General features: G+C 35.8%; 1 protein-coding gene across 1 annotated transcript; it reads left to right on the forward strand.

Moving 5' to 3' along the window:
- The first annotated feature begins 11232 nt into the window (after window positions 1-11232).
- LOC132556911 (ubiquitin carboxyl-terminal hydrolase 14-like) lies at window positions 11233-23426 on the forward strand. Its single transcript, XM_060221371.1, has 17 exons — window positions 11233-11308; window positions 12299-12444; window positions 12815-12847; window positions 14137-14241; window positions 14447-14550; window positions 14794-14852; window positions 15082-15212; window positions 16471-16539; window positions 17555-17708; window positions 19121-19152; window positions 19513-19578; window positions 19913-20005; window positions 20299-20424; window positions 21105-21180; window positions 21389-21496; window positions 21796-21870; window positions 22528-23426. Exons 1-17 carry the CDS (start codon window positions 11293-11295, stop codon window positions 22614-22616), a joined length of 1482 nt encoding a protein of 493 aa, XP_060077354.1. The 5' UTR covers window positions 11233-11292; the 3' UTR covers window positions 22617-23426.
- The last annotated feature ends 256 nt before the right edge of the window (window positions 23427-23682 follow it).

Consider the following 23682-nt stretch of genomic DNA (forward strand, 5'->3'; position numbering starts at 1 on the left):
GTTCACAGTCTGTACACCTGAACCTACCTTACTGTGGTGACTGTCAACACCTGTTGGTTCAGGACTGTGATGGTGTTCGCAGTCTGTACACCTGCACCTACCTTACTGTGGTGACTGTCAACACCTGTTGGTTCAGGACTGTGATGGTGTTCGCAGTCTGTACACCTGTCCATACCTAACTGTGGTGACTGTCAACACCTGTTGCTTCAGAACTGTGATGATGTTCGCAGTCTGTACACCTGTCCATACCTAACTGTGGTGACTGTCAACACCTGTTGGTTCAGGACTGTGATGGTGTTCGCAGTCCGTATACCTGCACCTACCTTTCTGTGGTGACTGTCAACACCTGTTGGTTCAGGACTGTGATGGTGTTCACAGTCTGTACACCTGAACCTACCTTACTGTGGTGACTGTCAACACCTGTTGGTTCAGGACTGTGATGGTGTTCGCAGTCTGTACACCTGAACCTACCTTTCTGTGGTGACTGTCAACACCTGTTGGTTCAGGGCTGTGATGGTGTTTGCAGTCTGTACACCTGAACCTACCTAACTGTGGTGACTGTCAACACCTGTTGGTTCAGGACTGTGATGGTGTTCACAGTCTGTACACCTGTACCTAACTAACTGTGGTGACTGTCAACACCTGTTGGTTCAGGGCTGTGATGGTGTTCACAGTCTGTACACCTGAACCTACCTTACTGTGGTGACTGTCAACACCTGTTGCTTCAGGACTGTGATGGTGTTCGCAGTCTGTATACCTGCACCTACCTTACTGTGGTGACTGTCAACACCTGTTGGTTCAGGGCTGTGATGGTGTTCGCAGTCTGTACACCTGTACCTACCTAACTGTGGTGACTGTCAACATCTGTTGGTTCAGGGTTGTGATGGTGTTCGCAGTCTGTACACCTGTACTTACCTTTCTGTGGTGACTGTCAACACCTGTTGGTTCAGGTGTTCGCAGTCTGTACACCTGTACTTACCTAACTGTGGTGACTGTCAACACCTGTTGGTTCAGGTGTTCGCAGTCTGTACACCTGTACCTACCTTTCTGTGGTGACTGTCAACACCTGTTGGTTCAGGGCTGTGATGGTGTTCGCAGTCTGTACACCTGTACTTACCTAACTGTGGTGACTGTCAACACCTGTTGGTTCAGGTGTTCGCAGTCTGTACACCTGAACCTACCTTTCTGTGGTGACTGTCAACACCTGTTGCTTCAGGACTGTGATAGTGTTCGCAGTCTGTATACCTGCACCTACCTTACTGTGGTGACTGTCAACACCTGTTGCTTCAGGACTGTGATGGTGTTCGCAGTCTGTATACCTGCACCTACCTTACTGTGGTGACTGTCAACACCTGTTGGTTCAGGGCTGTGATGGTGTTCACAGTCTGTACACCTGAACCTACCTTACTGTGGTGACTGTCAACACCTGTTGGTTCAGGGCTGTGATGGTGTTCGCAGTCTGTACACCTGTACCTAACTAACTGTGGTGACTGTCAACACCTGTTGGTTCAGGGCTGTGATGGTGTTCACAGTCTGTACACCTGAACCTACCTTACTGTGGTGACTGTCAACACCTGTTGGTTCAGGACTGTGATGGTGTTCGCAGTCTGTATACCTGCACCTACCTTACTGTGGTGACTGTCAACACCTGTTGGTTTAGGGCTGTGATGGTGTTCGCAGTCTGTATACCTGCACCTACCTTACTGTGGTGACTGTCAACACCTGTTGGTTCAGGACTGTGATGGTGTTCGCAGTCTGTATACCTGCACCTACCTTACTGTGGTGACTGTCAACACCTGTTGGTTCAGGACTGTGATGGTGTTCGCAGTCTGTACACCTGAACCTACCTTTCTGTGGTGACTGTCAACACCTGTTGGTTCAGGGCTGTGATGGTGTTCGCAGTCTGTACACCTGTACTTACCTAACTCTGGTGACTGTCAACACCTGTTGGTTAAGGTGTTGGCAGTCTGTACACCTGAACCTACCTTTCTGTGGTGACTGTCAACACCTGTTGGTTCAGGACTGTGATGGTGTTCACAGTCTGTATACCTGCACCTACCTTACTGTGGTGACTGTCAACACCTGTTGGTTCAGGGCTGTGATGGTGTTCGCAGTCTGTACACCTGCACCTACCTTACTGTGGTGACTGTCAACACCTGTTGGTTCAGGGCTGTGATGGTGTTCGCAGTCTGTATACCTGCACCTACCTTACTGTGGTGACTGTCAACACCTGTTGGTTCAGGACTGTGATTGTGTTCGCAGTCTGTACACCTGTCCATACCTAACTGTGGTGACTGTCAACACCTGTTGGTTCAGGACTGTGATTGTGTTCGCAGTCTGTACACCTGTCCATACCTAACTGTGGTGACTGTCAACACCTGTTGGTTCAGGACTGTGATTGTGTTCGCAGTCTGTACACCTGTCCATACCTAACTGTGGTGACTGTCAACACCTGTTGGTTCAGGGCTGTGATGGTGTTCGCAGTCTGTATACCTGCACCTACCTTACTGTGGTGACTGTCAACACCTGTTGGTTCAGGACTGTGATGGTGTTCGCAGTCTGTATACCTGCACCTACCTTACTGTGGTGACTGTCAACACCTGTTGGTTCAGGGCTGTGATGGTGTTCGCAGTCTGTATACCTGCACCTACCTTACTGTGGTGACTGTCAACACCTGTTGGTTCAGGACTGTGATGGTGTTTGCAGTCTGTACACCTGAACCTACCTTACTATCTCTTGTTTTTTTTTTTATTTTCAGATACCACAAACTTTGAGAGGAGACTTGATCAACATATTGAAAAGAACTGAATCCACAAAATTGTTAATCCCTTACCACAATGACATGTTAATTTGTGTCTTTTTAAAATATCCAAACATCTGTACAAACTGGATTTATTATATTCATAGTTATATATTTTGTGTAAAGCACATCTCAGTATTTAAGTACATGTATCTACAGCACAATGACCCCAACATACACCCCAACATACTCCAGCAGTTCATCGGGTGCCCTTAAAATTATTCAGAATTATGTTTGATGTGTAACTTCCATGACTCAATAGATACATTGGCTCCATTTCCGGTGTTTACAGTGTCGCTACAAATATAGGACATTGCCTGGAGATTAAACTTGGTTCACGACTGACATGATACATTAGGACTGATAAACGTCAGGCAATATTAACGACAGGTAACAGTTATGTGAATACAAAGGCCTGTTAATACTAGTTAATGATTCTCAGAACTGTGAGATTCACAACAAAAGTATTCCTAACCTCAGGTATCACACAGCTTTATCCCCAATCTCTATTATTACACAACTGTATTCCCAACCTGTTGATTGAGCATCAATGCAACCCTCGATGAGGATCTGGTGTGTAGCCTGATCCACACGGGTATATAAAAATGTTTCTGGGAGATGGGGGCTTGTCTGGTTTACTATCACAGGGGCCTGTAACAATGTTTCTGGGGGATAAGGGCTTGTCTGGTATACTATCACAGGGGCCTGTAACAATGTTTCTGGGACACTGAGACTTGTCTGGTGTACTATCATAGGGGCCTGATACAATGTTTCTGGGGGATAAGGGCTTGTCTGGTATACTATCACAGGGGCCTGTAACAATGTTTCTGGGACACTGAGGCTTGTCTGGTATACTATCACAGGGGCCTTTTACAATGTTTCTGGGACACTGAGGCTTGTCTGGTATATGTTAAAATTGAACAGTATTTGTTCAAATACCTCCTGCTTTTCTGAAGGTATTGAATTTTTCTTTGGTCCCCTTTACTACTTTTAATATACCATACAAGCCCCATACAAGCCCTCATCCCCTTGACACATTGTTACACACCCTGTACCTAAAAAAAAGCTTGTGTTTCTCAGAAAGCTGAAACCTGCTATCATGGCTGTGTCCTATTTCAATACAATTTATCCCGATTGCTTTGGATGTGGTGGATCTCCTGCATGTTGTTCAGTGAGGTAGCCACCAGCTACAAGATGCTGCACTTGACTTCACAAGGACCTTTGTCACTGACAAGGCAATTTACAATAATGCAAACATCTACAGCAGTTAAAATGAGTGGAAAAAGCTATACAATGTGTATACTGATTCCAACAGATATAGACAAACATTTCAACAAAATCATCTTAGTCTGACCAAAGATGATTTTTAGTCTGACCCAACATCTTTCATTAAACAAATTTGTAAAACAATTAATTTGATTATTCAATAGATTCTTTGTTATTAAGGTAAGCACAATAAAAATTCACACAAACAAGCTTGGTATGTTTTGAATGTTTCAGTCACTGTTTCATCTCATAATGCTAATCTTAAATCTCAAATTTAGTTTGTAACCACTTTCAGAACAAAGGTATGGCCTTTTGAATCAGTACATATCTGTATTATTGTCCAGTTTAAGTGATATTAATGAATTAGTTTGTTCAAACAAATCTGAAATGTTAGAAGTAGAATGTAGACTAGTGGGTGTAAATTGGGCACTTTGACTTTATAATTATGGCTTATCAATTCTCTATAGCAGTGTTATCAGCATTATTAACCCTGCCATCAAGCAATTGCCATCTGTGGACAAAGTGGTGTCCCTGTTTACACTAGATAACGTGACCAATCTTACTGGACTGGTGTTGGGGTTTAATGACAGACCAGTAATAAATGGGTGAGACTACGAGTGTCCTGGAGAGGGACAAGTCAGTACATAAATCAATGTTTTACACTAAATACCTACACAAGGATGGTGTTGTGACATGCCAATCATCTCCCACTTTATCACCACCTTCGTTTTCGTCAGGGCCAGTAGTGCAACAAGGGGAATTAACTCCGGGAAGTTAAATCGTTGATACATAGTATTGTATCCCAAAGGTAGTTATTTTGATACATGAAAGGAATGCATGCCTTAGTTGTCAAACATACAGTGTCCGGTATCTGTGAAAAGGTGGTGTGAAATCAGGGGTGATAACTTTGAAATAAGGGGAGATAACTTGTAATCAAGCTCAGAATATATTTATACTATGACTTATTAAATTGTAGTTTGTGTGCTACTTTCATTGCCCTGTGAAGAGTCAAGGTCATCTTGAGAAAGGTCACCTTGAAGTAGCTGGTGGCTACCTCACTGAACAAGATATGGGAGGCCTGTCACATGCCATCCGTAACAGTAGGATAAGGTATCTTGACCAAAGAAACCATTATGTCAGCACAGACAAGTTTCTTTTTCAGCTTCATGAGAAACACATATCACTATCGGTTGTGAGCATAGAACCACCGACCTTGGATCTTCATCTTAGATTTTGTAGACCAACACTTGACCAAATGAGCAATCACAGCAGCAAGTAACCGAAACTAATGTCCATCTAACCATGCTGACTCAAACTGATCATCATTTAATCAGTGTTTGATGCTTTTGTTAATCACAGTACTGTAGATGGTACAAATTTTATCAGCTACGAATTAGTTCTATTTATATCACAGAGAAATCTACAAGGAATTAAATTGCCAAATAGACAATCACAACAATCGATTTACACCACTGAAATTAAAAGACACATTCAGATAAAGACCAATGATCATGATCTAAAGTCTTAATCTCTTAAGGAAACTGATGATAAAAATAGCTTAACGAGAGACCAAATGTTGATTTAATTCATTCCTAGATCAGCTTGTGTTGATTTGAAATTACAACGCAATATTAGCATACTGAGTATTGCTGAAGCCTTACATGTCCCCTTCCAGTCCCAACAAGCTTTTACTTTGCAGTGATTTTCAAATTTTCAAAAAATAGTAACACAGACCTCTTACCCAATAACACTGAAACTTAAACTTATCCAAGATAATTTGATGATGCATAAATTTGTGGAGTTTTATAAGCATGCTAAAGTACTGACAAATTTTCACAATGATGAACGGAACCTCTCCCCCAATTTCACAAGAAAGGAACTATAAAACAAGGCTTGGTTGGAGGAGTAAATTTATAAGACCAGACATTGACCTTAAATTTATGTCATCAATATATATTATTATCAATATGCTTTCTATTTAATACATTTAACAGTATCATCACTTCTCTAACAAAATCATTCACATCAGAACTATGGTTTCCATGTACAAGATATACCCCGACAAATGCTCCACAAATGGTCCTAATACCTGCGTGCCGACTTTTACAGAAACTTCAAATACATGAATAATTGATTAATTTTTTTTCAATGAAATATACACTTATCTTTATCCCATCTACTCACAGCTATAGAAATATACATGAATGGTACTTTAACAAAATTTCTGAAAGCCACATAAATGAGAAACTTTTTTCCTTTGTTTACCTGATTAAGATCTAAAGGGAATCTAGAAATAAAGATTTTAGGCTAAATCTTTATACAATATACTAAAATATTAATTGTAAATAAATTGAGAAATATCTGATTGTCCAGGAAAGATTAGAAAGGTTACTTTTGGTATTTCATAAAACATAATTTTTCTGTATATAAAACTCACCTTTAGTTTTCTTATTATAAATCTTCGATACGATTCAAGAGCGAGACCAAACCTGGCGTGATTGAACTAATACATAATACCCAAACACTGGTGAACACAAAACACAAATATATACAGAAGGTACCAGTACACAGGTACAACCCAAAACAATGAGAGACCGTAAACAGTAAATAGGACCATTGTGACGGAGACAAAGCATGAGATATGCAACAGTGATAACAGATACTCACCTGGCAGGTAAAAAACTATACAGCACACCTTACCGTGTCTACATCCTACTAGTTACTTAAGGTCTATAACCGGTTGTTTCAAATCAATAAGTAAACCAGGCCCAGTAACTGCTACAGGCTACATAAATACCTCATATATTGGATTTTCTACCATACCACAATTGTTTGCATATCTCATAATGATTCAAATGGTGTACACAAGCCATTTATGAAATTATCATTTCCAGTGACACAAAAAAAGGGTTTCTTGTGGTGAACTTGTATAAGCTAATGACTTCTGTAGTGTTTTTTTTTCAGTTATGGAATGACCCCTGTGTCTCCAATAACCACCTCTTAAGTACAACCAATTTCAATTATTGATATTTATTGCATTTAAAATGGTGTTCTTTTGTGAAACCAAATCTCATAGAATCAGGTATAATGATATAAAATGTCTTAGTAAATTAATTTCTGTGTCACAGGTAAAATTTTGGCGAATGTTTAAAATATTACATTACTTATTTATGATATTCTACAACCACAAGAAAAAGTATATACAACACACAAACAATTAATCTATTGTCCAAATTGTTTAGAAGAGGTCATTTTGAAATACAATTATTGTACTTTCGGAAAACTGAGTAAACCTTTTATAGAACTTAATCCCCTTTAAATTGAATTAAATTCAGTCTTTATCTTTAAATATCCATCATCTATAACTGCTTGTCCAAGCACATCAGATCAAATTGTAAATTCTAAAATGGATTTTAGTTGAATGGGCTATTGGAACATTTACTGTATTTACACAAAAATAAGCCTGGGGCTGATTATTAATGTTAATATGCAAATTCTACCACAAAGTCTTAGAACTGGCTTATATTGCATGACAATAGTATAAATAGCATTTGTAATTTGAATGAACAGTCACAGATATGATGGGCTTATTACCAGACACTGCTGACTAAACATGTGAACATGTGGATCACAGTCAACATTGCTACCTGTATCATAGATTTAGACTAAATCTCTATTTTAATTACATCTTTATTCTACAGTGCGATAGCTGTAAGTGGAAGCATTGGTTTTCTAAGGATTTACTGTTGTATCTGATTAGTATGTATAAGTTACACAAATCGAGGAAATTTAAGAACTTAATCACTTACTACTCTGAAAATAATGCACAGAAACTCCTAACCAAATTATTCTTATGTATTAATTGATATTTTCCCTTTATTCTTAATTGAGTAGGTAGCAGGAAATTGCAGATCATTTCAATTTCATATTGTATCCTGTATATTTAGATTCTTTAAAGTACCCATTCAAAACTTCTGAAGAAAAATACTATACATGTAATTAGTAGACATACAAGGGTAAGTTGTATATGTAGGTATATGAAAACAGGAATACAGATATATCTACTTTAGGTCCAATCAATCCAGGGACGGTAGGATATACATTGGATTATCTTACTGGTGTAGACAATGTACAACAGATTACCAAACTGATTCTATCAACATCTGATTAAAACGAGATCTAGATTAATCATGCACTGATTGGCTTGTCACTTTCAAAAATACATTTCAATAATTAACAAAACAGGTATTCCTACATGTAGACAATTTCATTTCTTCTTTGGAATATCTACATATATATACATCAGTAGTGTAAACTATAGCATGCCTCAACAATATCAGAACCACTTTTTAATAATATAACAGTGCTGGAAGATTTTCGTGTGTAAACACATATGGCCTATTAATGTAATATTGGTTATGAGAAATCAATAGTTGTTCCAGAGGAAAATTTATACATTAAAAGTTACAATGCAATATGTCGTTGAAGACATGGGTAGAGTGAATTGTGCAATATATTTAAAAATTTGTAAAAGCTTTCAGTAAACTTAACCATGTCAAAATTAAAGTTCAATTGAAAAAAATTATAAAGGAAGAATTCAAATTAATTTCAACATATATTGCATAATTCTGTTAGGCTTTTAGGGTAAACGATATCATTAATATCGCCTTGTTGGCTTAAGATGTGTCAGGTACGGTTAGCTTTAAAGCTTTTTAAAATTAGGTTTCTACAATATTGTTTGACTTGAATACTTTACAAGTAGCACCAAAATTTCATGGTTTTAAGATTCTTATACTAAACCTGTCCTCATATTAATATGAAAATACTTAAATAATATCAACATCTTGCTAAATCTATTGATTTTTACATCAATATATTGATTGACCTCATTAGCCCTCAACGTCACTGACAGGTCACTGCAGAATGAACCAGTATATACAACATTCATTCATATAATCACACAGGCAATTGTTAAAACAGATTAAATTTTTAAAGTAGAGAATTTACAACTATGTGTCATAAAAATACAGTGAGAATATAACACAAATTATAAAAATTGCATTATCAAAACAAAATCATTTCTGTGATACCCAAGTCTGATGGAATTGTATCTAATCCAGATGACTCTCAACATATTTCATTCTCGTGGATTATAAACCGGGGAAATTTACTGTAATAAGTAAGGACAAATTCCATTCAAACTGATTGCATTTGTTTAGTGAAAAATCAATTGAATAGTATTGAACAGTCTTTGAGTGCAGGAAGTCAGGGAAGACGTGACTACAAACATTGCTATGACCCAGACTTCAAATTACGGAGAAATGTTAATGGATAGCACTAATTCACGGAATCATATGAGCAGTTACGTCCCTTGATCTTGCCTTTAAGTATATGTGTGTAGAGTATATGTGCCACTGGATGGAAAACATAATGCCTATATTGCAACAGTTTTTGCTCTCAAAGCAGGTTATGGTGATTATTAACAGTATGGACCATTATTAAAACAAATATGGTATGATGCAGTTTTAGTTGTTGTCTTTATTTTATCTAATTATAAATTTGTACTCAAGATACTGATCAATTGTGTGTCTTCTGTAAAATTACCAAAGGAAACTTTGGACATTGTTGATAACAGCATTGAGAATTGTTACATGATTTGTTGCATCACACCATGCTCATACTATCGATCCTGTGATTAATTCAACACAACATTTTCATACAAGAAAATGCTAAAACTACCATGGTTTCAGCATACATAGTCTAGACCTACTCACATAACAAACACTATAATGTTCTCACATAACAAACAGAATTTACTTTAACATAAAGCCAATAGGAGTAAGTCCGACACATGAGGTATTTTCTTTTTATCCTAATTTAATGACAGTGTTGTTTACATGTTTTGACTCAAAGGTGGACCACCATCATTCAGTTTCTATAAGTTATTGCTACTCCTTGTATGAAAATAGTTTAGTGAATTATAAAATTTAAATACTTAATTTACTAGAGTTAAATAAATTAATTACATTCTGTTTTGTTTACCTGTGTATCCTTCTCTTAGAATTTACTAGACTTTATGACTTGCTGGCACAATGCCCAAATCTGATTGATAAAAAGCTTTTGTTTAGATGCCTTTTGAGAAATCTGTTTTTGTTACTTCAAAATACACATCTTTTGTAAACACATGCCATGTTTCAGAAAATTTTAAGTGTTAACTGCAAAAAGGTATCTATTTTTAGTTGAGATATCACAGTGAAAGTAGTATTAAAAACTTAAAGTTTAACAAATATAATTTATGTATAAAATATGAAAATTAAAAAAATTATCATAATAGGACAGTGTACTGAGTAAATGATATGGAATGTAATACAGCTAGCTGTGTTAAGTAGATTGGGAAAGATGAAGAAAACTAGCAAACCAGTGTATATACCAGTCTAGTGAGAGTGTCAGAGACGTATATGAGAGTGTATATCAAAACATTGTGAGCTCTCTGTGAGAAGAGATTCTGCAACATAGGAGTATATAAAAAATATAGATACATAAAAGGCGGTCTGTCTCTTATATGTCGCAGATGACAACATAATGACATCAGATGAATAGCTAGTCTGCAAAGACGGTCCAATATTAATCAAAATGTAAAATGAGAAAACGCGTTATAACGGGAGTTTAACTATCCAGCAACTGAAGGCAATATTTGTATATGATAGGCTGTCCCTAGTGGTCAGGCTTCACATCACACACTGAACAGGTGAAGCCAGAAAGTTTATAAACAAAGTTTGCAGAGATTATTTGGCTCTTGCTAATCGAAAAAAGTCGTATTTGACTTCAACACAACTTAACACTTACCATAAGACAAACGATCCGGTGAATTTAACGTCGTGACAATCAATGTTTAGTTAGTTGAACTGTCCCAGTGACACAAGTCAATGGCAGGTGCCCGTTTCTTCGGAAGCTAAATTATTCAGTCCGTAGCTAATGTGCAAATTATTTTATAACCAAGCCTTACGTTTAATTCAAAGATGATGTTTTGGAGAGAGCTTAATTATAATAAAAATATAAGAAGAACAAACGCGTACATAAAATAAATTCATCATTTATGAAAATAAAGACTTAACTGCGGAACAATATCTAATCCTGCCCATGCGCGTGGAGCCGGCAGACAGACGATAACTTCCTGTCGAAAAGCAGCAAGTTTTAAGAAGTGAAGACCATTAAAAGTGTGGAAAATGCCAACATACAAAGGTTATTTCGTCGGGTTTAATTTAAAACATTGTAACATATATACACGAAATCGCTCGAAATAATAACACAATACATTTGAATATACTGACTAAATTAAATGTACAAAATGCATTGTCATGTGCCGGTTATACACTGTCACGCTTAGAAGTCAGTAGTTTTGTTCGTTTCCATAACTTTAATAACTGACCGTTTTTAAGTCAGTGTGTATGTGGTGATGTTTAAGGTTAGTTTATAAGTGTTTGTCACATGAATGCTGGTCTGGATTTCCCCGTCTATGTGCTAAAACCATTTTTATCTGTATATTGGTAGCAGTGCTAAATGTAGTATGCTGTATTTGTTGTATATTGGTTTACTCGCTCCGTTCTTAGCCTCTGTAATACAAAGTTTGATCTCATTTTATATTATAGCAAACTATATTTGAAGATGTTTAAATTATTTACAACATGTAGAGTGAAATACTATAATATTTTAAAGTAGAAAAGACTTAGCTTTGTAGGATAACCTGAGAGTTTCTTTTACCCCTGTAAAAGATTGTAACTTTTGGCCTTTTACTACTGATTGTGTTGGGGAGTAACTATCTTAAGTTTAATTTGCAGAGTTTTGATCAACTGAACCATCTGTCACAGTTCTATATAAAGCTATAGTAAAAAAAAGCAAGGAAACTGGTTATACATTGACAGTGATGTTGAGAATTGAGAATATTACAAATATTTAGCAGTGCTCTAAAGTATGCATGTTACCCCTGGGAAACTCAAAGACAAGTTCTTTCCAAGAGAGATGGATATGATTATGATGAGCATTAGTTGTGTAAACTTTGGGTCTCGGGCTATACATAGGTAAATGTATGGAAACACATGTTCAGTAGAGTAATTTCCTTAAGATTCCAACACCAAACATAAAATGAAATAGCGAAATACATGTAATTGTCCTCATGAGATAGTTTCCTTTATTAAACATTTCTTTTGAATTGCAACGTTTCTATACTTTCAGTTAATGTCAAGTGGGGAAAGGAGAAGTTCAGTGATGTGGACTGTAACACAGATGAGCCTCCCATTGTTCTCAAGGCACAACTATTTGCTCTGTCTGGTGTCCAGCCAGAGAGACAGAAGGTTATGATGAAGGGAGCTGTACTGAAGGCAAGATCACTAAGTTTTTACTTAGTTATAGAATTTTGAAATCATTTTATTTGAAATAAAGAGAAAACAATATTGAAGAACCAACACACTGTCTAAGATTGCAGCTAGGTTCCTGAATAATACCTGAGGTATTCTGTAGAGCTCCTTATAATGTGGTCAACATAATGAATTAGTCTATAAATAAAACTACAGCAAGTGTTCCTGGATGTTGAGAAGCCTTTATCTTCTCATTATTTATTTTAAATACTAACATTTCCTGATCTGTATCGTGATTCAGCCATTTATTTTGATACTTGATTGATTGAATAACTCCTTTCATTGTTTTTTGTATTAAATTTTTTTTCACTTTTTACCTTTTTTATCTGAACAGGATGATGAATGGGGAAAAGTGAAACTGAAGGATGTAAGTATAGCTTATAAATATATACCAAATTTTGATGATGTAACTAAATGTGTAGTCTACAGAATATTGGTAACTTTACTTTAAGGTTCTTTTAGTAACCATTGTTTTCCATAGTTCGTGCTATACAACAAAGTTCAATTCAAATATATTCTGCGATACATTGTAAACAGTGTGATGTTTTAAACTTTTAAAATTTTACACAATAATTTATTAACTGACTTCATTAGTTAATTCAATTCAGTTGTAGTTATGCCTGATAACCTAAATAAAAAAGAAATTTTCAGTTTATCCTTACTGCCCAGTTTTGTGTCATCCATTTTGAAACTTTCCCTGTACAAAAAATAACACCAACATTTAACTCACTGGCATAAAAAAAACTATCATCTAAAACAGTCTGTCCTATCATCCTGTCTGAAACCGTTCAACGAAACAATAAACTTAAAACACATATACAAATACAAATATGTACTTCACATATTCATATACCCATAGCTAATTAAAACCTCTATTGTTTAGAGGTATGTGTAAGAATAAAATCTCCATATTTTCAAAGTTTACTTAACTGGTGAAAGGTCATGTTGACAGCTTCAGCAAATTCATCAAACAAGGATACTTAAGTGACTAGAGAGGGAGCATTCATGTACCTAGTCGGACAATCAGATTTTGTGGTCATTGATAAAAATTTGTCAATGGTCAATCTGTCCCACAGGTTAATGTTACACTATTGATGTCCCATCTAGTTCATCAGATTCAGATTAAAGTCTAGACTTCTGTAGCTGATTTGATTGTAATAGATATAGCTTACATTCCCAGTATATACATGGACTATGTTCACATCGGGTATCGACACCTGAAGGGACCATTTGTACAATAGCTTTGTTAGTAGAACACTGGCACACATGACTTCAGATGAAGATATGAGGTGCAGTCCCCACTGTGTTCCAAGACTGAAGCTGGGAAAAGACTAGTCTGTGCTGTTATAGTTGTGTCCTTTGGCAAGATACTGTACCGTAATTGGTCTAGAGGCATGCAAGAGGCCCGCTGTATCTTGTTCAGGGAAGTAGCATCTGCTTCTATAAGGAGACCACATCTCAAACAGACTCTGACTGTTCAAGGGAGATAGTAAACCCAGGAAATAAACAAATCTATGTATCATTACATTTTGAAAGTCAGTAGCCAAGGCTAAAATTTAAAAGTGTGCCCTCAACAATTTTCTGATGAAAAGGACTGGGAGAATTTTTATGTGAGTTTGGGACTTAAAAATGACAGGATTTTTTGTTTATGATTAGGGTGCAACACTACTGATGATGGGAACAGCCGACGAACTGCCCCAAGAGCCAGTGGAGAAGACTGTGTTTATGGAAGATATGAGTGAAGAGCAGCTGGCTACAGCAGTAAGTTTTTTCTAAGTCTGTGATAGCGATAACATCTGTATGTAGCGACAGTCTGTGATAGTGGTAACATGTCTGTATCTCATGTAACATCAGTCTAGAATAGTGATAACATCTCTGTGTCTATCTATGTAACAACAGCATGTGACAGTCTGTGCCACACATCTAGTTTCGTTATCCTTTACCAATGATAATATTATTTTCACAGCTGGAGATTCCCAGTGGTTTGACCAATCTAGGAAACACCTGCTATATGAATGCTACAATCCAGTGTCTTAGATCTATTCCAGAACTCACAGATGCCCTGAAAAAGTACGGAAAAATTACTTCCTGTTTTGTTGAAAGAAATTTTTTTCATGATACCATAAGTTGAAACATTTTTATGCTCAAACATTCATTTAATCAAAGCAATAAAACACAGCAGTTAATGTACTCTTGATTTGATTCACCTACGAATCAGAATTTGCATAATATAAAGAAACCCTGTAGACTTTGTTGATGTGATCTTATGTATAATGGTAATAGTCCTGTCAATATTACGACATTTAATTACAGGTATAAAGGGGACATAACCATGGGTGGAGTCATTTCTCCTGCCGATTCCATTACAGCAGGTAAAAGGCCGTAATTATTCACATTGATATAACTGTTAAAATTTAAACCTATAGTTGAACCTACCTATTATACGATGTTTGGAACTTAAATGATGAAATATTGGGACTCAAACTCAGTGTATTTGACTTCGAGAGATTCAGTTTTCGACGAAAATCAGAAGTAGATAGTTTTCCAGGAAAGTTTTATTTGCTGTACAAAGACATGTTACTGAACTCCTGTTTGTTGTAGCCATGAGGGATCTTTGTGTCTCAGTGGAGAAATCAGGATCAGCCATTCCACCAATCATCTTCCTTCAAGTATTACACATGGCGTACCCTCAGTTTGCTGAAAAATCAGAACATGGAGGCTATGCTCAACAGGTCTGTACTAGTAGTTCTTTTTATCAACAAGTGGTTTTTAATGTTAATCTTCACTAGTTATTGTAGTGACAAGTCCCTCATCAGTACTCCGGATGGGGATTTAATTGACCTCAGTTCTCTCACCATTCCATCAGTCTGTTGGTCTCCATGTAGAGGCATATCTTATACATATTTACATAAATCCATTTATACCTTCCTAGTCTTAACTTAAATTTTACCCATTATTTACTTTGTGTAATTTTTTCTGAAGCTTATGAGTTGTTGCCACTGTTTAATTTGTAAAATAGATTACAAGTACTAGGGCTGGGAGGGTAAAGGCCCTGATTTATCACACTTGGGTATGTTTGGGGCAGGGAATTTGGCACTTAGTATGCATACTGTCTTAAATTTTAAAGCTGTCATACCTTCAAAAGTATGTTGATAAAAAATCTCATCGTAATTGCATTTAGGTTATTCAGGTAACTGCAACAAAGAAAGGATATTTTCAATTTCATGTGAAAAATTGTTTTTGAATTTCACAAAAGACACATTTTTCTTTTATTTCATTAACAGAGGAAAGATATTTCAAAATTATGATTGCACTAATTGTCATTTTTTGATGTGGTTGCAATAAAAATTGCTTGAGATGAGACCATGGTGTGACTTTTCCAGGGGCCATGTTGGTGGCGATTTGGTCATCAACATTTCTAGCCTACCATAATCAGATGGAGGATCGTGGACTGTTCCAATTTGTCCTACATCCCTGGTCCTTCCATCTATCCTTTAACTCTTCTTGTTGTTGCTATTTGTTGAGAAAACCTTAATGGGTCTTTGTCCCTGGTTGTGGTCTTTCGATTTTAGAACTGACTAGAAATACAAAATGGCCAACAGGGGCCATCTTGGATTTTGAAAATGCAAGTTTGTTATCACTTAATCTGGGCCCTTTTGACTTTAGAAGTAATCAGAAAAGCTTCAATGTTTTATGCATTTTGCTTTAAAATTAAAATACTAAAAGGTGGAACAGGTAAGATATGTAATTACGTGATACATGTATTTAATTCTCGTTGTTTACATTCTTTTCGTAACATGTATTATGTGCGCTACATATATATCATCAGCTGAATTGCAGACTTTGAGAATGAACTGAATTTCATGGTTATGAAAACCTGCATGTTAACTTATATTCTGTTAACTCAGGTGATTGAGTAAGATGATTTTATCTGTATATTACATGTGATGGATAAGAGATTTAACTCTATATAATTGTTAATGACTACAGGATGCCAATGAGTGTTGGACTGAAATTGTCAGGTGCTTACAACAAAAGGTGAAAATGCCTGCAGTTGAGGTAAGATTTCAAACTTTTCTTTCGTGGAATGTGTCAGTCAAATGATTAAAAATCTTATCCTAATCAGTTTCAAAGAAGCAATTATATATGAAATCATACTATGTTATTACAAACACAGGTATCAATTTGGTAGACAATTGATATTCCAACAGGTAAATGAAATTTGCACAATCAGGATGCATATATAATCAGCAGTTCACGATACTGGACATTGAATAGAGTTATGAGGGTTGTACAATGCACTGAATTTAACAAAACGAAATTTTTATTGAAATCTTTACTGCCTATTTACAAGTTTTTGGTCTGAACTGTGAAGATCCAGTCCTGATTTTGTTTTAGAATCTGTTCTTACAGATTTAGGTATAATTGATTTTCGTAAAATGATTATTTAGAGGTTAATGATCAACCAAAGGAATTAAGAAATGCTTGTTCATGTGACATTGAAATATTGCAGTTACTTCCTTTTGCCATACCGTTCTCAGAAGAATGCCTGACTGTATAATTGATGGTCTAAATGACACTAAAGTTAATGGCGGAAATGTCTCCAATTTTTTAACAATAGTGTATCGGGATGTAATGTTCAAGATTATAGGCTTATATTTTGATACTTTCTGATAAGATAACAGTAATTTGGTGTGGTTTTTTTTGTAGCTGAAAATACTTTTCATTTAAAAATCAGTCATACCCTTTCATGATCAGTTGCTGTAAAATTCATTAATCTGTTCACCACAAGAAAGGAGAACCAACCCATACCTTTATTCTGAATGTGATCAGTCACTCCTAACTGTAAAGAGTTCTATTTATAGTCTTTATCCTACAGAAGTGATAATTCTGTGAACCTTCTTCATATAGGTGTTTATCAGAGGGCTTTTATCCTCACTGAACCTAACATATTTTGTGATCGGAATTTGAACTTTGTTCCATTTTGATGTAAAATCACTTTATTGATATTTATATAAAAATTTAAAAGTCTGGAAACCAATGTTTATGGAATATTTTACTTTATATTTTACAGGGAACAGAAGGTGGAGCGACATCTAGTGCCTCGTTTATAGATAAATATATGGGCATCGACTCTGAGGTCACTCTTCAGTGTCAAGAGGCTGAGAATGAACCTCCCACCAAGTCTATAGAGAAACTCTACCAGCTCAGCTGTTTTATAGAGAAAGGTAGGCTAAGTATACTTTCTACCAAGTCTATAGAGAAACTCTACCAGCTCAGCTGTTTTATAGAGAAAGGTAGGCTAAGTATACTTTCTACCAAGTCTATAGAGAAACTCTACCAGCTCAGCTGTTTTATAGAGAAAAGGAGGCAAATTATACCCCCACCAAGTCTATAGAGAAACTCTACCAACTCAGCTGTTTTATAGAGAAAGGTAGGCTAAGTATACTTTCTACCAAGTCTATAGAGAAACTCTACCAGCTCAGCTGTTTTATAGAGAAAGGTGGCAAATTACACCCTCACCAAGTCTATAGAGAAACTCTACCAACTCAGCTGTTTTATAGAGAAAGGTAGGCTAAGTATACTTTCTACCAAGTCTATAGAGAAACTCTACCAGCTCAGCTGTTTTATAGAGAAAGGTGGCAAATTACACCCTCACCAAGTCTATAGAGAAACTCTACCAGCTCAGCTGTTTTATAGAGAAAGGTAGGCTAATTATATCCCCACCAAGTCTATAGAGAAACTCTACCAGCTCAGCTGTTTTATAGAGAAAGGTAGGCTAATTATATCCCCACCAAGTCTATAGAGAAACTCTACCAGCTCAGCTGTTTTATAGAGAAAGGTAGGCTAAGTATACTTTCTACCAAGTCTATAGAGAAACTCTACCAACTCAGCTGTTTTATAGAGAAAGGTAGGCTAAGTATACTTTCTACCAAGTCTATAGAGAAACTCTACCAGCTCAGCTGTTTTATAGAGAAAGGTAGGCTAAGTATACTTTCTGCCAAGTCTATAGAGAAACTCTACCAGCTCAGCTGTTTTATAGAGAAAGGTGGCAAATTATATCCCCACCAAGTCTATAGAGAAACTCTACCAGCTCAGCTGTTTTATAGAGAAAGGTAGGCTAATTATATCCCCACCAAGTCTATAGAGAAACTCTACCAGCTCAGCTGTTTTATAGAGAAAAGGAGGCAAATTACACCCTCACCAAGTCTATGTAGAAAGTCTACCAGCTCAGAGGTTTTATACACAAAGTTAGGCAAATTATACCCTCACCAAGTCTATGTAGAAACTCTACCAGCTCAGCTGTTTTATAGAGAAAAGGAGGCAAATTACACCCTCACCAAGTCTATGTAGAAAGTCTACCAGCTTAGAGGTTTTATACACAAAGTTAGGCAAATTATACCCTCACCTAGTCTATGTAGAAAGTCTACCAGCTTAGAGGTTTTATACACAAAGTTAGGCAAATTATACCCTCACCTAGTCTATAGATAAAAAATAGACAGTTTGGCTTATCATTATTCAGTAGAGAAATTCTTCAATGTCAGCTGCTTGATTGAAATAGATTGACAAATTAAACCCTTTAATACAAAAATGAGATTTGATGTCAGTGATAATTTTCTGTTATCAATTTTTTTTCCAGAGGTGAAATATATGCATAGTGGATTGCGAAATGTGAGTACAAAATGTATTTTATAGAAATAACTTTTTCTTACTGGTTAAAAATTTCTTCAGTTTTAATGATGAAGTCTTTCATATTGATAATAAATGATGATAACTGTTGTAAATTTATCAAGAAATGATAACCGGTTTTTAGTTTAAACAATAATCACCGACACTTGAGAAAGGTTTGACAACTTCTGACATGCACGTTGATAAGATTTTTTGTTATCTTCAAAACTTATGAAATCAATCATGTATATATCTATTTCTAATTGATGCAGATGTTAGAAACTTCATAAAAGTAGAATTAACCTTGCTCTGTCATTCAATAAAGGTGTATGCAATAATGGTATTGTGAATGTTGTGTTGTAGAGATTAGAAGAAAGTATCACGAAGCATTCCCCAGCACTAGAGAGAGATGCACTTTACAAGAAGAGTGTAAGTATCAAGTGAAATTTTATCATCTTGAGAACCAGACTAATTATATCTGACAATTATAATCATGTCTGAGCCATCATTTTAAACCTTAAGGCCGACAAGACTTATATTGTTTTTCTGATGAGTGTTTACATGTAAACATGAAAATAAACATCAGAATCTGGATGTTCTATTCTGATACTTCAGACTCATCATAACATAAGTAAAATAATTGATGTCTAGACCAACAATATTATTGTTGAATGTTCCAAAATAGTGAGGATTAGAAGTCATCAAACATTCATATTTATTTGTTATTTGTGAGGGTAAAAAGTTCTTCTTATTTTTTTTTCAGAGTAAAATAAGCAGGCTACCTGGTTACTTAGCAATTCAATTTGTGAGGTTCTATTATAAAGAGAAAGACAATATTAATGCAAAAATCTTAAAGGTAAGTTCTCAGTGGTACTGTATAAAACATAAAATAAGTTTTCCTTGAGGATAGAATTACCAAGCAATATTGAAATGCATTTTAGTGTAAATCTGAAGTTTTAACCTGCCTGAGATTAAAATTTAATATCCCTTAGCTTTCTACAATGTACACATTTTATGTTGCTATCCAAACAATATTACAAAAAGAAATTATTGAAATTAATTTATGAAGATGTAAGAGTGTTCTGAACGTCTGTGACCATTTACTAGTATGCATTTAGTCATGATTGTAAATCTGAACTTTTTTTAAAGGATGTAAAATTTCCCCTGAGTCTCGACACATACGAACTGTGTACACCAGAATTACAGGAAAGGCTGGCAACAGCCAGAGATAAGTTTAAGGAAAGGGAAGACAGGGATGCAGAGAAGATGCAAAAGGTTTGTTTTGGTTTGATATTGCATAAAGCATGTAACAGTGTTATACTGCCTGTAGAAACTTCAGGTAAGCTTCTGATATCTGTAACAGGTTACAGGTTTTTTGTCTGATGAAGGTGACGGTGTAGTCATCAAAACGTCACACTCCAGTTTTCTACTGGTTGTGTTATAAGATGAAGGTGACGGTGTAGTCATCAAAACGTCACACTCTAACCTTCTACTGGTTATGTTGTAAGATGAAGGTGACCGTGTAGTCATCAGAACGTCACATTAAAATCTTCTACTGGTTGTGTTATAAGATGAAGGTGATTGTGTAGTCATCAAAACGTCACATTCCAATCTTCTGCTGGTTGTGTTATAAGATGAAGGTGACCGTGTAGTCATCACTACGTCACACTCCAATCTTCTGCTGGTTGTGTTATAAGATGAAGTTGACTGTGTAGTCATCGAAAACGTCACACTCTAATCTTCTACTGATTGTGTTATAAGATGAAGGTGGCTGTGTAGTCATCAAAACGTCTTCTACTGGTTGTGTTATAAGATGAAGGTGACTGTGTAGTCAATGAAATGTCACACTCTGATCTTCAGCATGTTTTGTTATAAGAACTTTTTTCTTTAGTAATGAATGTCTCTTGATAATTTGTAAATTTATTTTAAATTATTGTTTTCTCTCAAATGTACAGGCAAAAGAGGCAGGCAAAACACTTCCAGTTAAAAAGAAGGAAACAGAAGAAACAGAACCCTTTGAATTTGAAAACGGTGAGTATTTCTAGACATCCATGAGATATCATTTAAGATTTAAAAATCAAGAAGCTCATACTTTGCTTTTCTCTCATTGTGTTGTTATAATAAATTTTGCTTCTACAAAGTATGAAATATTTTCAGGTAGTGTGTGTTTCCAAATCTTGGATTAAAAAAAATTGTCTTACATGCTTTTGGTAATGTTGTGGTTGTTTGTTTGGTCTAGATCCTGGCTCTAACAACAGTGGCTACTATGAGTTAAATGCTGTTCTTACACACAAGGGCAGGTCCAGTTCTAGTGGTCATTATGTGGCATGGGTCAAGCGGAAAGGAGGTATCAATGCTTTCTAACTCCTTAAAAACAATTGTATTACCCTATAAACAGTAATACTTTCAATAAATGCTTGGTGTTGAAATTTTAGGAAAGAATATTACCTATCATAGTTTTGTTTGTTTTCCCATTCTAAATATGTATGTTTGAATGATATTGTTGAATTATTGAATATATATTGTTTAAATTAAACTATACTGAATTTCAAGTATAAGGAGAAACAGCTTAAGATTGTCATCAACACAAGGATTATCTCCCTTTGCACACTGAATTGATTTGACCAATTATTCTTGTTTGTTTAGATGAGTGGTTCATGTACGATGATGACCATGTGACCCCAGTGACCTCTGAGGATGTGTTGAAGCTCTCTGGAGGCGGTAAGTAATGTAGAAAATTTGACAAAATAAATTATCTTGGACTGACGAATATATCCCCTTTTAATGTTTCTGTATCATATAAGTCTCACATGAGGCAAAGTTTCAGTACTTTTTTCTTAGTTCTATGGTAAGAGTGATGTAAATCTAAAGTGTTTATATTATAAATCTATTATCACTTTGTCATGGGTACAGGATATTTCTGATGAACCCCTAAACAAACTTAGGTAATATTCACAACATGGTGTTGCAATACGTAATTCACTATTGATTGAATTATAGTGGTTAGAGTTCAAGGTCACACATAACACTTGTGAGATGTCATCACTGGTAAACCTATGTACTTTTTATTGAAGAGGGACTGGGACGTATATTTTTGTGGCCCTTTTCTATTTGTATCACCAGGATCTATGTTAGTGACCCTTTTGGGCAGCAGAAATGAAAAATTTGACAAGTTTCATAACTTATATCTGAAATGGAAACAAATTTAAGAGCCTTTTTATCACATGAGGATATTTTTTAAGCAAATATGGTAGAAAACTGATATTTTTACGTCAGACTTGAAGATTTGTCTGTCCTGTATCTATGGTTTTCATTGTTCGATCAAAATGTCATTTGTGAATATGTGACTTCATTTCATTTTGTTATATTGAATTGCAGGTGACTGGCATTGTGCCTATGTTTTACTGTATGGACCACGAGTTCTAGTTAAACAGGATGACAGTGAGGAAACACCAATGGAGTCCTAGTGGATCAGTTTTTAGAAAACAATCATATTGACTTTATTGTGAAGCTATATCAGACTTCCAGTAGTTACCTGTGTAGATGTGCTGATCCTCAGCTGCTTCGGCTCACACACCCCTTTTAGGAGTCATCGCCAGGTTGTGGAAATGACTGACACACAATCCATCTAAATTTCCTGTAAGGAAGTTACTGGCACAGGGGAATCTTTAATTCTTAAGAATCATCAGCTGTTTGGAGAAATTGACTGTTCTGGTAAAAATCTTCAGTTCTTGGATGAACATTATTTCTGGAGAGAGGTTGACTATTCTAGGAAAAGAACAAGTGTACGTGGAATGGCATACAATTATTTCAACTAGTTCCTTGTACAGCTGTTCTGTTAGCCCTATTGTCACCATACATTCATCTTGTCTTAATAAGTGCTATTCTGTATATTGCTATCTAATGTTATTTCTGGATTTTTTCTTGAAAAATAAACCTAAGTATTCTGTTAATCTACAGCAGCTTTTTGTCAAAATGTCTTTTATTTGTCACCAGTGTGTTTCAAAACTTAAATTTTGAATTTTTAAGCAATTAAAATGTCATATTGACAGAAAAAAAGCTAAGGCTTACATCTCTGTATCTGGGGCCTCCTTTGTATAAATATTGTCTTTGCTTTGGGAAAGGATTACAATTTCCCACATGTGTACAATTGATGGACCAGGTTGTAATGTGAAATCATTTGTTAATTACCAATTTGAAAAGAAAACAGTTTACTAGTTTGCTCTTTAACAGATGACACCTGAATGTGATATTCATAAATAAATGTACCTGAAATATTCATTGTTCGAATTATTTTGTTGGACTTTCTCTTCACTTGACGTCACACTTGTGGTAGGAGTGATGTTCAGGTATTACATACATGTGACAGTCCCAGGTTCTAGTATTCCAGGGTTCCACCTGTCAATGTCGACGAAGAACGACAAAAGTTTTGTAGTTATATGATTACATTTAGAAATCTTAAAAAGGAAGAAGAATATAATGGTACAGGACAACACTAGACGTCACGATATTTACACACACTTTCACACATCG

The sequence above is a fragment of the Ylistrum balloti genome, unplaced genomic scaffold (assembly GCF_031769215.1).
Source record: "Ylistrum balloti isolate Yb309-2 unplaced genomic scaffold, AGI_CSIRO_Ybal_v1 Utg369652, whole genome shotgun sequence".
NCBI classification, from domain to species: Eukaryota; Metazoa; Mollusca; class Bivalvia; order Pectinida; family Pectinidae; genus Ylistrum; species Ylistrum balloti.